Source organism: Balaenoptera ricei, chromosome 4 (genome assembly GCF_028023285.1).
Source record: "Balaenoptera ricei isolate mBalRic1 chromosome 4, mBalRic1.hap2, whole genome shotgun sequence".
Taxonomy (NCBI): domain Eukaryota; kingdom Metazoa; phylum Chordata; class Mammalia; order Artiodactyla; family Balaenopteridae; genus Balaenoptera; species Balaenoptera ricei.
This window is the reverse complement of record NC_082642.1, coordinates 152,668,697-152,682,961: the sequence shown is the minus strand read 5'-3', so window position 1 is coordinate 152,682,961 and position 14,265 is coordinate 152,668,697. Positions and strand designations below refer to the sequence as shown.

The following is a 14,265-nucleotide window of genomic DNA, read 5'->3' as shown; positions in this document are numbered from 1 at the left end:
GCTAAATGAATCCAAGTCAATGGGCAAAATACCATTTTAAAAGCAATGGTATTACCATTCGAATAATGAGACTGCTGCAGCCATTCTTTGGCCAGCACCAACACCCTCCAGAGAAGAGGTACATTTTTGCATAACAACGCCAACTTTTTAAGGAGAATCATGTAGGGAGGCCACGCCCACACCTTAGGCTGTGAAATTTTAATTCATATTGTGTGACCGCTCCCTCCGAAAAAGACTCACAGATACAAAAAACATGCTCAAGGATTCCCAAGAACCCGAGACGCTCCGGAACAGACACGACCCGGAGACTAGAGGGGAAACGGGAGAGCTCGGTGGTGACCTAGTAGCGATTTGGGCCCGAGGGCTTAACTGGAGGGAAGCGGCAGGAATTTAAATGAATCAGGAAGACTAGTCCCAGCTCGCAGCACCCCGTCCCACCGCCAGGAGGTCAAGGCCACTGGGCATTTCTGGCCGCAGACTACCTCTCCCTCCCCCTCCGGGACACCCCGCGGGCCCGCAGGCCAGGATGGGTCAGAGGCCCCGCGGTCCGAGGGGCGGGCGGGCTGGCCGCCGAGGCCTCGCCCTCGGACGACAGCTGCAGGGCAGCCAAGAGGGAGCCAGGAGGAGGGGCCGCGGCCCCGGCCCGCCCCGAAGCTGCGGAGGCAAAACAGAAACAGAAACGCAGCCCGACGCGCGCCGCCCGGCCCGGCCCTGCCCTGCCCTGCCCGCCGCCGCGCAGCTCCGCCGTCGGTAGCGAGATGGCCGCCGCCGCCTCCCCCGGCCCCGTCGCGGCCCCAGCCGCCGCGCCGGGCCAACGAGTCGCCACCGCCCACTGCCGGCCCCCCCCTCGCTTGCCCGCCTGCCCGCCCTCCTGGGACATGGCCCGCTCCACCCCTCGCGGCTGCTCACCGCGCTGAGGCGGATCCCGCTGGGTGGCTGCGCCGCCATCTTGAGCGAATTACAAAGCCAGGACCGGCCTCAGCCGCAATCCGACTGGGAGGCGGCGGGAGACAAATGTGGAGCTCGCAAGGCCCGCCCACTTCCGGGGCGGAGCGCGCGGGTGACCCCGCCCACTCACTTCCGCCTCCCGGCGCTGTGGAATTGGGAGTGTAGGGAAGGTAAATCGCCCTGGGGGTTAAGGGAGCCGGGACAGCGTGAGAGGTAGGCTTCAAGCTCCGGGGCCCTGCAGAGTAGGGCGCATGCGTGAGGCACCCGTAGGGTGCCTGCGGTAACTGAACCTAGAGGCTTTGTCAAACAGTAATCAGCATGCAGGCCGCAAAGAGCTTTATTTGGGACCTTGGGAATTGCAACTGGGGATAGGTGCCAGCAAAACAGTTTGGGAAAGAGAGTCAGAGGCTTATAAAGGCAAAAACCACAAGGTTGTTAAAGTTGTCTTGCAGGAATTATGATTGACTTTGATGCAAAAAGAAAATATTTGTCCTTAAGGGATAGACTGTCACGAGTTATTTAGGGTAAGGGCCGGATAAGTATCTTGAATTTCTGGAACATCGTGCAGATGTTCTGGATACCTTTGTTAGACGATAGATAAGCGGTCAAAATGTCAGATTCTTTCTGGGCTGAGACATGCATAAGTCACACTTCCTCAATGGCCTCTGGCTCCATTTTAGAGAGATCTCTTAGCAACACCTACTCCTTTTTGATTTTCCTTTTGCAGCTTGAGGGCCCCAACTTTGAAGCCGGGTACCATGGGCGTTGGTGACCCAAAAATGTGCACTTGAGGTGCTTGACCAATCTGGACATGAATTACACTGAAGAAAGCCATCACATGCCCACCAGTGTCAACGTAATTTGAAACCTTATTAATGAAATGAAGACTGTACTTTTGGGATGTACCTTGAAAATTATCATCCTTCATCCTGATAAAACGAGTCCTTTCTCATATTGCAACTTATTGAGTCCTTTTGCTCGTGCACATTTATTCAGTATCGACTTTGAGCTGGGCCTTGGGCTAAGTTAGTAGTATATAGAAATGAATAAGTTGGGACTTCCCTCGTGGTCCAGTGGTTAAGACGGCAGGGAGCACGGATTACATCCCTGGTCAGGGAACTAAGATTCCGCATGCCATGAGGCGTGGCAAAAAAAAGAAAGGAAGGAAGGGAGAAAGAAAGAAATGACTAAGTCAAGGGCTGTCAGATACTGCGGTTAAAGAAACAGTTTAAAAGTTTTTAAAATATTCATTGCGTTTTTATAATTGTAAAAGAAATACATTTTCTTTGTAAAAATTCAAATAGTACAGAAATGTAAAACATAAAATTTACCCCAATACCTTTACCAGAACATATAAATAGTTTGGCGTACATTACTCCAGATTTACTATATGCTAAATATTGGGTTGGCCAAAGAGTTCCTTTGGTTTTTTCTGTAAGATGGCTCTAGTAGCACTTAGTTGTCCTTAACTTCATTTGAAACAATTTTGTTAGATTGCATAGTGACAGCTGTCATATCAGCGTGCATTTTTAAAAAAAAACATCAAAATTGGTGATTTTTTTTTAAATTTTATTTATTTATTTATTTATTTATGGCTGTGTTGGGTCTTCGTTTCTGTCCGAGGGCTTTCTCTAGTTGCGGCAAGTGGGGGCCACTCTTCATCGCGGTGCGCAGGCCTCTCAGTATCGCGGCCTCTCTTGTTGCGGAGCACAGGCTCCAGACGCGCAAGCTCAGCAATTGTGGCTCACCGGCCCAGTTGCTCCGCGGCATGTGGGATCTTCCCAGACCAGGGCTCGACCCCGCGTCCCCTGCATTGGCAGGCAGATTTTCAACCACTGCGCCACCAGGGAAGCCCAAAATTGGTGAATTTTTGTGTAGCCATTTTAATTGAAGATGGAAAAAAAAAGCAACATTTTTGGCATATTATGCTTTATTATTTCAAGAAAGGTAAAAGCGCAACTGAAATACAAAACAAGATTTGTGCAGTGTATGGAGAAGGTGCTGTGACTGATCGAACATGTCAAAAGTTGTTTGCGAAGTTTCACGGTGGAGATTTCTCACTGAACGATGCTGCTTGGTCGGGTAGACCAGTTGAAATTGATAGCGATCAAATCGAGACATTCACTGAGAACAATCAACGTTATACCACACGGGAGACAGCCAACATATTCAAAATATCCAAATCAGGCGCTGAAAATCATTTGCACTAGCCTGGTTATGTTCATCACTTTGATGTTTGGGTTCCACATAAGTTAAGCAAAAAACACCTTCTTGACCGTATTTCCGTATTTCTGCATGCAATTCTCTACTGAAATGTAACGAAGATGTTCTGTTTTTAAGACAAATTGTGACGGGTGATGAAAAGTGGATGCTGTACAATAATGTGGAACGGACGAGGTTGTGGGGCAAGTGAAATGAACCACCACCAACCACACCAAAGGCCGGTCTTCATCCAAAGAAGGTGATATTGTGTATACCGTGGGATTGGAAGGGAGTCCTCTATTATGAGCTCCTTCCGGAAAACCAAACGATTAATTCCAACAAGTACTATTTATTCCCAGTTAGACCAACTGAAAGCAGCACTCGACAAAAAGTCTGGAATTAGTCAACAGAAAACGCATAGTCTTCCATCAGGATAATGCAAGGCCGCATGTTTCTTTGATGACCATGCAAAAACTGTTACAGCTTGGCTGGGAAGTTCTGATTCATCCGCCGTATTCACCAGAAATTGCACCTTTGGATTTCCATTTATTTCGGTCTTTACAAAATTCTCTTAATGGAAAAAATTTCCATTCCCTGGAAGACTGTAAAAGGCATCTGGAACAGTTCTTTGCTCAAAAAGATAAAAAAACTTTGGGAAGATGGAATTATGAAGTTGCCTGAAAAATGGCAGAAGGTAGTGGAACAAAACAGTGAATACACTGTTCAATAAAGTTCTTGGTGAAAGTGAAAAATGTGTCTTTTATTTTAAAAACCAAAGGAACTTTTTGGCCAACCCAATACTATTTACAATATGGAAGTCTAGTTCCTCTGCAACTTGCGTTTTTGTTTTATCTAATTATTTCAATTTGAGGTTTTTAGGTTCTCAAATATTTTTGAATAAATGAATGAAGAAATGTTAAAAAAAAAAAAAAAGCTTGTGTTCTGTTGCCGCCCTTGCTACTGACCACTGGGTTCTCAAATGAAAAAAAAAAAAAAAGCACAACCTAAAAGTTGAGAATTATGTTTTATTCGGTGGACATACCAAGGACTTAAGCCAAGGAGATAGCCTCTCATTAGCTCTGAGGGACTGTTCTGAAGATGTAAGGGGGGAGCCAGGATATATAGGGGTTTTTGCAAAAAACCCAGGTAGTCGGAGCATCAAAAGATTACTGTTAATTAAAGAAAACCAGACATCTCAAGTTAGTGAATTTAGTGCTTTTCTAGGTATGGGGAGAGGCAAGAGTCTGGGCTTATTGAAATCACCACTTTGATGTACACTTAACTCTCTAGTGCCAGTATCTTATTATTCTCCATCCCGAATCCCCTCAGTGTGTACGCTGGGTGATGGCTTGATGGCCACAACATCCTTTCTTTACAGATATGGCAGATGACATTCTTTGTCCACAGGGTAAATGACATGTGAAACACCTAAGTAAGAGTGCTAGTTAATACCATTTGCAATCCTCTGGACTGGGTAATTTCTCAGTTTCCTCCAGCTTTCAGATTGTATTGTTATGTGAGAGGCTCTTTCATCAACTGTTTGTTGAGAACCTACTTTGTGTCTATCAAAGTGAGGGCTCCAAGAATGCAGTGATGAGCAAAATAGAGGATTCCACTCTTGTGGAATCTACAGTCTCTTGGCTGTGTATTCAATAAGTTGTAGCCCATTAGTGAGTTGTGAAATCAATTTGGTGAGTCTCAACTAGCACTTTGCAAAAAAAAAAAAAAAAAAAAAGAATTTTAATTTAATAGTATAGTGTAGTGTCTGTCTGGGCCTAAATCCAACTTATTCACTTATTAACTATATGATGTTCAGCAATGTTGATTTTGAAATGAGATTAGCCTGGAATATCCGGGTGGACCCTAGATGCGATCACAAGTGTCTTTGTAAGACCGAGGCAGAGGGAGATTTGGTCACAGGAGGCTACTTGACCACTGAAGCATCTCTCCAGAGACTTGAAGATGCTATGTGGATGGTTTTGAAAGTGGAGAAGGGCCATGAGCCAAAGGATGCAGGGAATGCAGCTCCAGAAGCTGGAAAAGGCAAGGAAACTCCCTTCCAGGGCCCCTAGAATTTACAGGGAGCACGAGCCCCTGCAGACACCTTGGTTTCAGTTCATTTCTGACATCTGGCCTCCAAACTCGAAGAGAATACATTTCTGCTGTTTTTTTTTGGCTGCTTTGGGTCTTCGTTGCTGTGCACGGGCTTTCTCTAGTTGCAGTGAGCGGGGACTACTCTTCATTGTGGTGCCTGGGTTTCTCATTGCGGTGGCTTCTCTTGTTGTGGAGCATGGGCTCTAGGTACGTGGGCTTTAATAGTTGTGGCACGCGGGCTCAGTAGTTGTGGCTTGCGGGCTCTAGAGTGCAGGCTCAGTAGTTGTGGTGCACGGGCTTAGTTGCTCCACGGCATGTGGGATCTTCCTGTACCAGGGCTCGAACCCATGTCCCCTGCATTGGCAGGCGGATTCTTAACCACTACGCCACCAGGGAAGCCCCCTTCTGCAGTTTTTAAGACACTAAATTGTGGTTATTTGTCAGAACAGCAACAGGAATAGACAGTAGTCTATTCATGTACAAGCAAACACTTAACCTGTACATACAAATTCTTGCCTCCCCACTCCTAATCTTTTTTTAACACAATTGAGCATACTGTGGAGTTCTACATTCTCAAGGCTTACTCATATGGAAGAAATGTGAGGCAAACATGTACAGGCTAAACTTAAACCAGGTTGGTTTAAAAGGGGCTTTTTCAGGAAAGTAAATGCTCTGCTGCACGCCTCTGGTGCTTGTGTTAGAGAAACTCAAGCTGACTTGGAAATCTTTATCTTTAAAAATGTCAAAGCTGGGCTTCCCTGGTGGCGCAGTGGTTGAGAGTCCGCCTGCCAGTGCAGGGGACATGGGTTCGAGCCCTGGTCTGGGAGAATCCCACATGCCGCGGAGCAACTAGGCCCGTGAGCCACGACTACTGAGCGCACGACTACTGAGCGCACGACTACTGAGCCTGCGCGTCTGGAGCCTGTGCTCTGCAACGGGAGAGGCCACAACAGTGAGAGGCCCGCGCACCGCGATGAAGAGTGGCCCCCGCTTGCCGCAACTGGAGAAAGCCCTCGGACAGAAATGAAGACCCAACACAGCCATAAATAAATAAATTAATTTAAAAAAAATGTCAAAGCTGAGTTTGATGTAATTTTTTTATGGTTAAAAACTACCTTCTTTGGGGAGTGCTGTTTACTGAATGTTTGTCTCCTCCCAAAATTCATATGTTGACATCCTAACCCCCAATGTGATGGTATTTGGAGGTGGGGCCTTTGGGAGGGTGATTAGGTCAAGAGGGTGGATCCCTCATGAATGCGATTATAGTCCTTATAAAAGAGACCTTACAGAGATCCCTCAACCCTTCTGTTAGGACACAGCAGGTAGAACCAGGAAGGTGCTTTTTTTTTTTTTTTTTTTTGGCTGCACTGTGCAGCTTGTGGGATCTTTGTTCCCTGACCAGGGATTGAACCCAGGCCCTCGGCAGACAGAGGGCGGAGTCCTAACCACTGGACCACCAGGGAATTCCCAAGATGCTTTGACTTTGGACTTCCCTATTACAGAACTGTGAGAAATAAAAGTCTGTTGTTTAAGCCACCCAATCTATGGTATTTTTATTTTAGCAGCCCAAACTAAGACAAGAAAAGAGAAATTTTAAAATTCCATACCAGAGTTAGAATATCTGAAGAAAATAAAATCTCTAACCGATTGATCTAAATCAAAAACAACGTGAAGGGGTTTCCCTGGTGGCGCAGTGGTTAAGAATCCGCCTGCCAATGCAGGGGACACGGGTTTGAGCCCTGATCGGGGAAGATCCCACATGCCATGGAGCAACTAAGCCACAGCTACTGAGCCTGCACTCTAGAGCCCGCGAGCCACAACTACTGAGCCCACGTGCCACAACTACTGAAGCCCGCGCGCCTACAGCTGGGCTCTGCAACAAGAGAAGCCACCGCAATGAGAAGCCCGTGCACCACAAGGAAGAGTAGTCCCCGCTCAGCCCAACTAGAGAAAGCTCGCGCGCAGCAACAAAGACCCAGTGCAGCCAAAAATAAATAAATAAAAATAAATTTAAAAAAAAGAAAAAAAACCAACGTGAAAACTGGTTGCTTTCACAAACCTACACAGTTACACATCTCGACTTTTACACGGAATATATCTCAGAGAGCCTTCCGTAGTTGTACATGAAAAACTTCATCACGTTGTTTTACAGCTTCATAACATTTCATTACATTGATGTATTGCGATTCATGTAGTCTCTTACTGGTGGACACTGAGGTTGTCTCCAAACTTTTTGCTATTATCAATATTTACAATGAATAACTTGTACATAAGTCCTTTTGCACATATGCATGTATATCTGATAAGTTCCTGGAAGTAGAATTGTGAGGTCAAAAATACATCCATTTTTACTTTTGGTAGAAATTGCCACATTTTCTCCACAGAGCTTGTACCAACGTATATTCTGTAGCAATGGAAGGGGGGAGGCTCTTTTCCCTCCATCACTGATGTTCCTGAAATGGTCAGTGACTAATATCTCAGAGCAATTTTAATTATTTTCGCATATTGTAAGTTTGGGTGTCTTTTTACATTTGTAAAATGCAATTGTGTGTGTGTGTGTGTGTGTGTGTGTGTGTCAGTGTGTGTGTGTGTGTGTGTACTCCCTGTTTTTTTTTAATAAATTTATTTATTTATTTATTTATTTTTGGCTGTGTTGGGTCTTCATTTCTGTGCGAGGGCTTTCTCTAGTTGCAGCAGGTGGGAGCCACTCTTCATCGCGGTGTGCGGGCCTCTCACCATCGCGGCCTCTCTTGTTGCGGAGCACAGGCTCCAGACGCATAGGCTCAGTAGTTGTGGCTCACGGGCCCAGTTGCTCCGCAGCATGTGGGATCTTCCCAGACCAGGGCTCGAACCCCTGTCCCCCGCATTGGCAGGCGGATTCTCAACCACTGCACCACCAGGGCAGCCCTGTACTCCCTGTTTATATCTTTTGCCCACTTTTCTGTTCTGTTTCTTTTGATAGTTCTTTCAGTATTGAAGAAATTAGCCCTTTGTAATATGTCTCAAATATTTTTCTGTTTGCCATTTGTCTTTTACTTTGCTTATGATGATTTTTGTTGTGCAGAATTTTAAAAAGAAAATTTATATAGTCAAAATTATAGAACTTTCTCTTAGGCTTCTGGAATTTATGTTCATCTAAGAAATTTCATCTCCATTGTTGGCTTATATAAATATCTTTTCCTCAGTTCTTCTAGCATTTTCATGGTTTCTTCATAGTTTCAATCTTTGATTTGTTTGGAATTTATTTTGGTGAAAGATGTGAGATATGAATCCAACTTATTTTCCCCCTGTTGGGTACCCAGTTATCCCAACACCATTTATTGAATAAGACACCTTTCTTTCCCCCTATGGCTTTGAAGTACCACTTTTATTATATGTAAACTTTTCTACGTGTTTGGGTCCATTGATAGACTTTCATTTTGTTCTGTTGACCTCTTGTCCATTCCTGCACTGGTACCAATTATCTTAGCTTTATAATATAAAGATCTGAGGTTAGTTCTCTTCATTACTCTTTAACTTAGAATTTATGCTGTAAGTTAAAATTTACAACTTTATGATGTTGAATTTTCCTCTTCAAGACCTAGTAAACCTTCCCTTTAGCTCCAAGTCTTCTTTTCTGCTTTGGTAGTGTTGTCTTCAAGGAGGTCTTATAAAGTTTTTTTTCCCTATTTTATTATTGTTGTTGTTATTGGCAGTGAGAGTTCATCTATCTCATAACTGGTCATAAATATATAGATAGATAGATATTGATGTCAAAAAAACTATACTGATGTGTACATATTAACTTCTGATTGAATTTTCTTGCCTTTAGGCCAATCATACTCTTCATTTGGCCACGAGCTCCACCCCCTGCCCCCAATCATATTAAACAACTTGTCTTTTTTTTTAAAATAAGTTTATTTATTTATTTATTTTTGGCTGCATTGGGTCTTCTTTGCTGCACGTGGTGGGCTTTCTTTAGTTGCGGCGAGCAGGGGCTACTTTTTGTTGCGGTGTGCAGGCTTCTCATTGCAGTGGCTTCTCTTGTTGCAAGGCACGGGCTCTAGGTGTGTGGGCTTCAGTAGTTGTGGTGTGCGGGGCTCAGTAGTTGTGGCGCACGGGCTTAGTTGCTTTGCAGCATGTGGAATCTTCCCGGACCAGGGCTCGAACCTGTGTCCCCTGCATTGGCAGGTGGATTCTTAACCACTGTGCCACCAGGGAAGTCCCCAAACAACTTGTGTTTTTCCTGAGGGAATTTAGATTGATAGGCTGGCTTAGATTCAGAAACAAACAGAAAATAATTGGAAGGAAAACATGGGACAATATACAATCAAGTGCTTATTAGTTACTGTAGTATCTTTAATAGAACACAAAGCTCTCTGAGCAGTACGGTTAGGGCACAGAGTCAAATGTTCCCTCTCCATACAGTACCGAAGTGTTTGGTTGTCAAAGGGTCCGGTAAGAATTAAGGACAAGCCAGGTGAAGACAGAATGGGTGGTTCTCACAGAGATGCTTCAGATGGGTTGGGCTGACCATGTAATCAGGCAGTGCTGGGAGCAGCAGGACAGAGCGGGGAAAACACGCCAAGCAGAACACCTCACATGTCCAAAGTGGTGGTCCGGGGAACCACATGAGTCGCAGGGAGGGGATTCTTAGAGTGATGGAGAGGCCAAGATTGGGGAAAAAAACCCACTGTTCCCTGAGCCCACACTGCCTAGTCCTACAAATCCATTCATTCAAACTTTGTTTTACTCCCCTTTCTTCTTCCATCCAGCACCACCTTGGGCAGATAAATCAACATTTATGTTTTTCATTTAGCTATTTGCTGGCTGCTCATTGATGCCAGACGCTGAAGGAACTGAAGATACAGGCTCTGTCTTTTCCACAAAAGGGCGCTTACCTTGGACCAGTGATCGGCTACTATGTTATTCAGTGCTTTCATAGGGCCACACTGGGAAAGTGCCTCGCTGTGAGGTGTAGAAAGAAGCAAGGCCAGGGAGTTTGGATCTCGAAGACGGGCTCCCATATATTTGTTAAATAAACCAACAAACGACTTGAGTAGGACTTCGCCAGGTGAAAGAGGAGGAGAAAATAGTATCAAGTGGATGAAACAACATATGTAAGAAATGCAGGAGAGGGACTTCCCTGGTGGCGCAGTAGTTAAGAATCCGGCTGTTAATGCAGGGAACACGGGTCCGGGAAGATCCCACATGACGCGGAGCAACTAAGCCCGTGTGCCACAACTACCGAGCCTTCGCTCTAGAGCCTGTGAGCCACAACTACTGAGCCCGCGTGCCACAGCTACTGGAGCCCGTGCGCCTAGAGCCAGTGCTCCGCAACAAGAGAAGCCACCGCAATGAGAAGCCTGCGCACCGCAACGAAGAGTAGCCCCCGCTCGCCGCAACTAGAGAAAGCCCTTGCGCAACAACGAAGACCCAAAGCAGCCAAAAATAAATAAATAAATAAATAAATTTATATTTAAAAAAAAAAAAGAATTGCAGGAGATGAGAAACCCCGAGTGGTTGGAGGAGACAGGAAAGGTACCCATTAAACACTAACTCCTCAGTCCTTTCTCCCGCAGCCCCTGGCCACCACCATTCTATTTCCTGTTTCTATGAATTTGATTATTCAGGCACCTCTTGTAAGTGGAATCATATTTGTCCTTTTGTGACTGATTTATTTCGCTTAGCATCATGTCCTCAAGGTTTATCCATGTTGTAGCACGTGTCCGAATTTCATTCCTTTTTAAGGCTGAATAATGTTCCACCGTATGTCTACATCACATACGTTTATCCATTCATCCATTGATGTACATTCAGGTTATGTCCACCTCTTGGCTATTGTGGATAATGCTGCCACGAACATGGGTGTGCAAATATCTCTTTGTGACCCTGCTTTCCGTCTTTAGCGGAATTGCTGGATCATAGGGTAATTATATTTTAAACTCTTTGAGGAACTGCCATAGTCTCTTCCTAGATCCAATTTTAAAGTCCATTTCCGCCTTGGCTTAAAGTTAGGCGTATTGATTTAGATGCAGGACCACTTGGAAAGAGCTACCTGTATAGGATGAGAGGTAAGTAGACAAGCCTCCGCCTTGCGGGTTTCCTCATTTGCATCAAAGCCATCATCTCTGCGAACTCGTGGCTCTGCAAACTAGTGTTTCTCCAAGAGTGGTCCAGAAAGCACTGGCATCAGAGATAACTTATTACACAAGCAGATTCCCGAATGTCACCCCATTTACTGATTCAGACATTGTGGAGCGGAGGCTAAGCCTTCTGCAAGTTAGCAAGCTGTCTGGATGATTCTGTGCACACACCAGAGAGGGGACCCCTGTTAAGTAAAGTTGCTTTGCTGGATCCTAACCACAACAGATTTCTAACTGCCGGGTCCTCATAACCATCCTGAAAGAAGGTTGAAAGGGGTCTCTCCACTCAACTTCAGAGATGGCACAAAGTCCGATTGAAGATGATGGAATTCAGCTTATGGAATGATTACTATACGACTTAACAAAACACGTAAGCATGGTAGGATACTACGTAGTGACTCTCACAACGTCCAGTTGCCCCTTAGTGTAGAATGGGTGGACTCTTCTTTGATGGTGTCACTTTTCCATGTTCATGGGTTTGTGTGTCCTGCTAAACTGCAAATGATACCTGGTAGAAGGCATTGTCTTACCTCAATTTAATTCCAAAGGCCAGATTCTGTCTGATCTCCCAGGTTGTTGTTCAAAGCTTTTTTTTTTTTTTCAAAGCTTTTAATTACAGTCTTCATCAACCATCTTGATGAATCCAGCTACTTCTAATTTAACTGGGCATAACACAAATGCTGGAAAATAAGGCTTGTTCCGCTTTAAAACACACCTCACCGCACCTTGAGGGGCAGGAGCCACCTTCTCTGTGCCGAGGCCCTGGGAGGAGCCGCTTCGGCAGGAAGCCGGCTGGGCAGGAAGCCGGCTGGGCAGGAAGCCGGCTGGGCGGGGCGGCCTCGGAAGCTGCCTCCCAAGCCGCCCCGCGCGGCAGCAGCCCTCGCAGCGTTTTCCTGTTTAACCTTCTCAGCCCTGGGCTTGAGAGCACAGTGGCTCTAGAGCAAGACAGACCTAGGCTTCGGTTCCTGGCTCTGCTGACTGTGGAGAACTGAGGAACAGTCCCTACCTCCTAAGGGGTTTAGGAAATCATCCACGTGATGCGCTCAGCACTACGCCTGGCCCCTGGGAAGCCATCCAGTGGTGACGACCATTCATGCCCGCTCATAAGGGCTACGTCCCCACCACACCCTCCTGCAGCTCCGTGCGCTCCAAAGTCCGCTTTGTTAGCGCACGGGACCCAGCACACTGTTTGCCCCCAGAGCAGTGGCACTTTGGTCCTTGGGCTGGACACACGGCTTAACTTCCTTCTGAGAGGAAATGAGTCACAGCGGCCGTCTTCCACGTGGGGTGCAGAAGCGTCTCCGGTGGGAAGGAAAAAAAAGAACTGCTAATTTTGCTTTTCCTCATACTGAAAAAAAAAATCTCCATTTTCTCTTTTAAAACTAACACAACATTGTCAATCAACTATACTCCAATATAAAACAAAAAGTTAAAAAAAAAAAGACATCAAAGAGCCAAAAAAAAAAGTCAAGTGAAAAAGAACAACTATATAAACCACAGTGGGAGCACAGAGGGGGTTAGTTGCTATAACCCTGAGGGGTAGTTACAGTCGATATTTCCATTTTATAGATGAGAAAACTGAGGCACAAAGTATATGTCCAGCCTAGCATATGGGTAAAGCTGAATAACAAACCCAAATTGAATTCAGAGCCTATGTCCTCACCCACTGTGGTGTGTACACTGACAAAAGACTTAGATATACATCACATTTATAAGACTTCTTTCTTGGTGTTCTATGATAAACAGAGATGTACTATTAAATCCCTTTTAAGATTTCCATTAATAAATAAGGATTAAATTATATATGGTATTGACTGAGACCATTAAGCTATTTTAGATACTGGAGAGAAAAAAAGAAGAAATTTGTAAATCTAGGTACAGATACAAGAACTACCTTTCATGGCATAATAGCTACTGATGATATAAATAAGCTATTAGTTTTGTCGTCAATTTTGATACATGATCATATGCACCCACCTTGATGTTAACTATTAATCAGCATACGGTTATCTCCTCACAACCTGAATTATGGGGAACTCATCATATAAGTTACATTGAATTCACAATTCTACACTTCAATATTTAACATTTTAGTGACCAAACTTGCAAATGATTTTAAAGATACCCCCCCCCACACACACAAACAACATAGTTTCCTGTAATTATTTATTTTGTTTATTATTTTTTTTGGCTGTGCCACACGGCATGCGGGATCTTAGTTCCCCAACCGGGGATCAAAGCCGCACTCCCTGCAGTGGAAGCGAGGAGTCTTAACCGCTGGACCGCCAGGGAAGCCCCTCCATGTAATTTTTAACACGTATTTGTATGAATACCCATATATGGTGGTGCTTTTTGATTCTTACTTTTAGCCCTTATTTAGGGAACCAAGTGGTTCTGTGCTCCCCATATCCTATCTTGGGGCTAGTGACACAAATTGCTTCTGCAGTGTCACAAACTAATACGTAGTAGAATGTTAGGAGAAACTTAACCAATAATGTTGGTCAAGTTCCCAAACACCCTTGTCTATAGAAAGGATGGATCTGAGAGCACGCATTAGGACAGTTTGCATCGTCTGGCCCGGAAAATGAGGTCATGGAACGCCCTGGTGGCTGAAAAGGGGACATGAGCTAGGCAGGTCTGGCAGGCAAGCCCCACGCACTGGCGCAGAGTGAGGGTGTTCACCGCAGAGGATGGGCACCAAGAGGGAGTCTAAATAAGGAAGTTGGCATGAGACAAAGAGGCTCGAAAAGAGTGGGGTGACACGCTGCCAGCCTGGAGGAGTCCGTGCCTAGGAAGGGATTATTTTCATCAACAGTGATGTCTGCGGAGAGGTAAAGAGATCCCAGAAAGGACAGAGTAATAAGGAAGAGTCCAAAGAGTGAGTTTCCCTGACAAT

At 45.2% G+C, this 14,265-nt stretch overlaps 1 protein-coding gene across 1 annotated transcript in view; it reads right to left on the bottom strand.

Moving 5' to 3' along the window:
• Window positions 1–1,017, bottom strand: part of MORC3 (MORC family CW-type zinc finger 3) — a 41,612-nt gene extending 40,595 nt beyond the window's left edge. The window contains exon 1 of the mRNA XM_059921505.1: window positions 910–1,017. Within this exon, the coding sequence (XP_059777488.1) occupies window positions 910–948 (39 nt within the window). The 5' untranslated portion in view covers window positions 949–1,017. The remainder of the gene's footprint in view (window positions 1–909) is intronic.
• Between the last annotated feature and the right edge of the window lie 13,248 nt (window positions 1,018–14,265).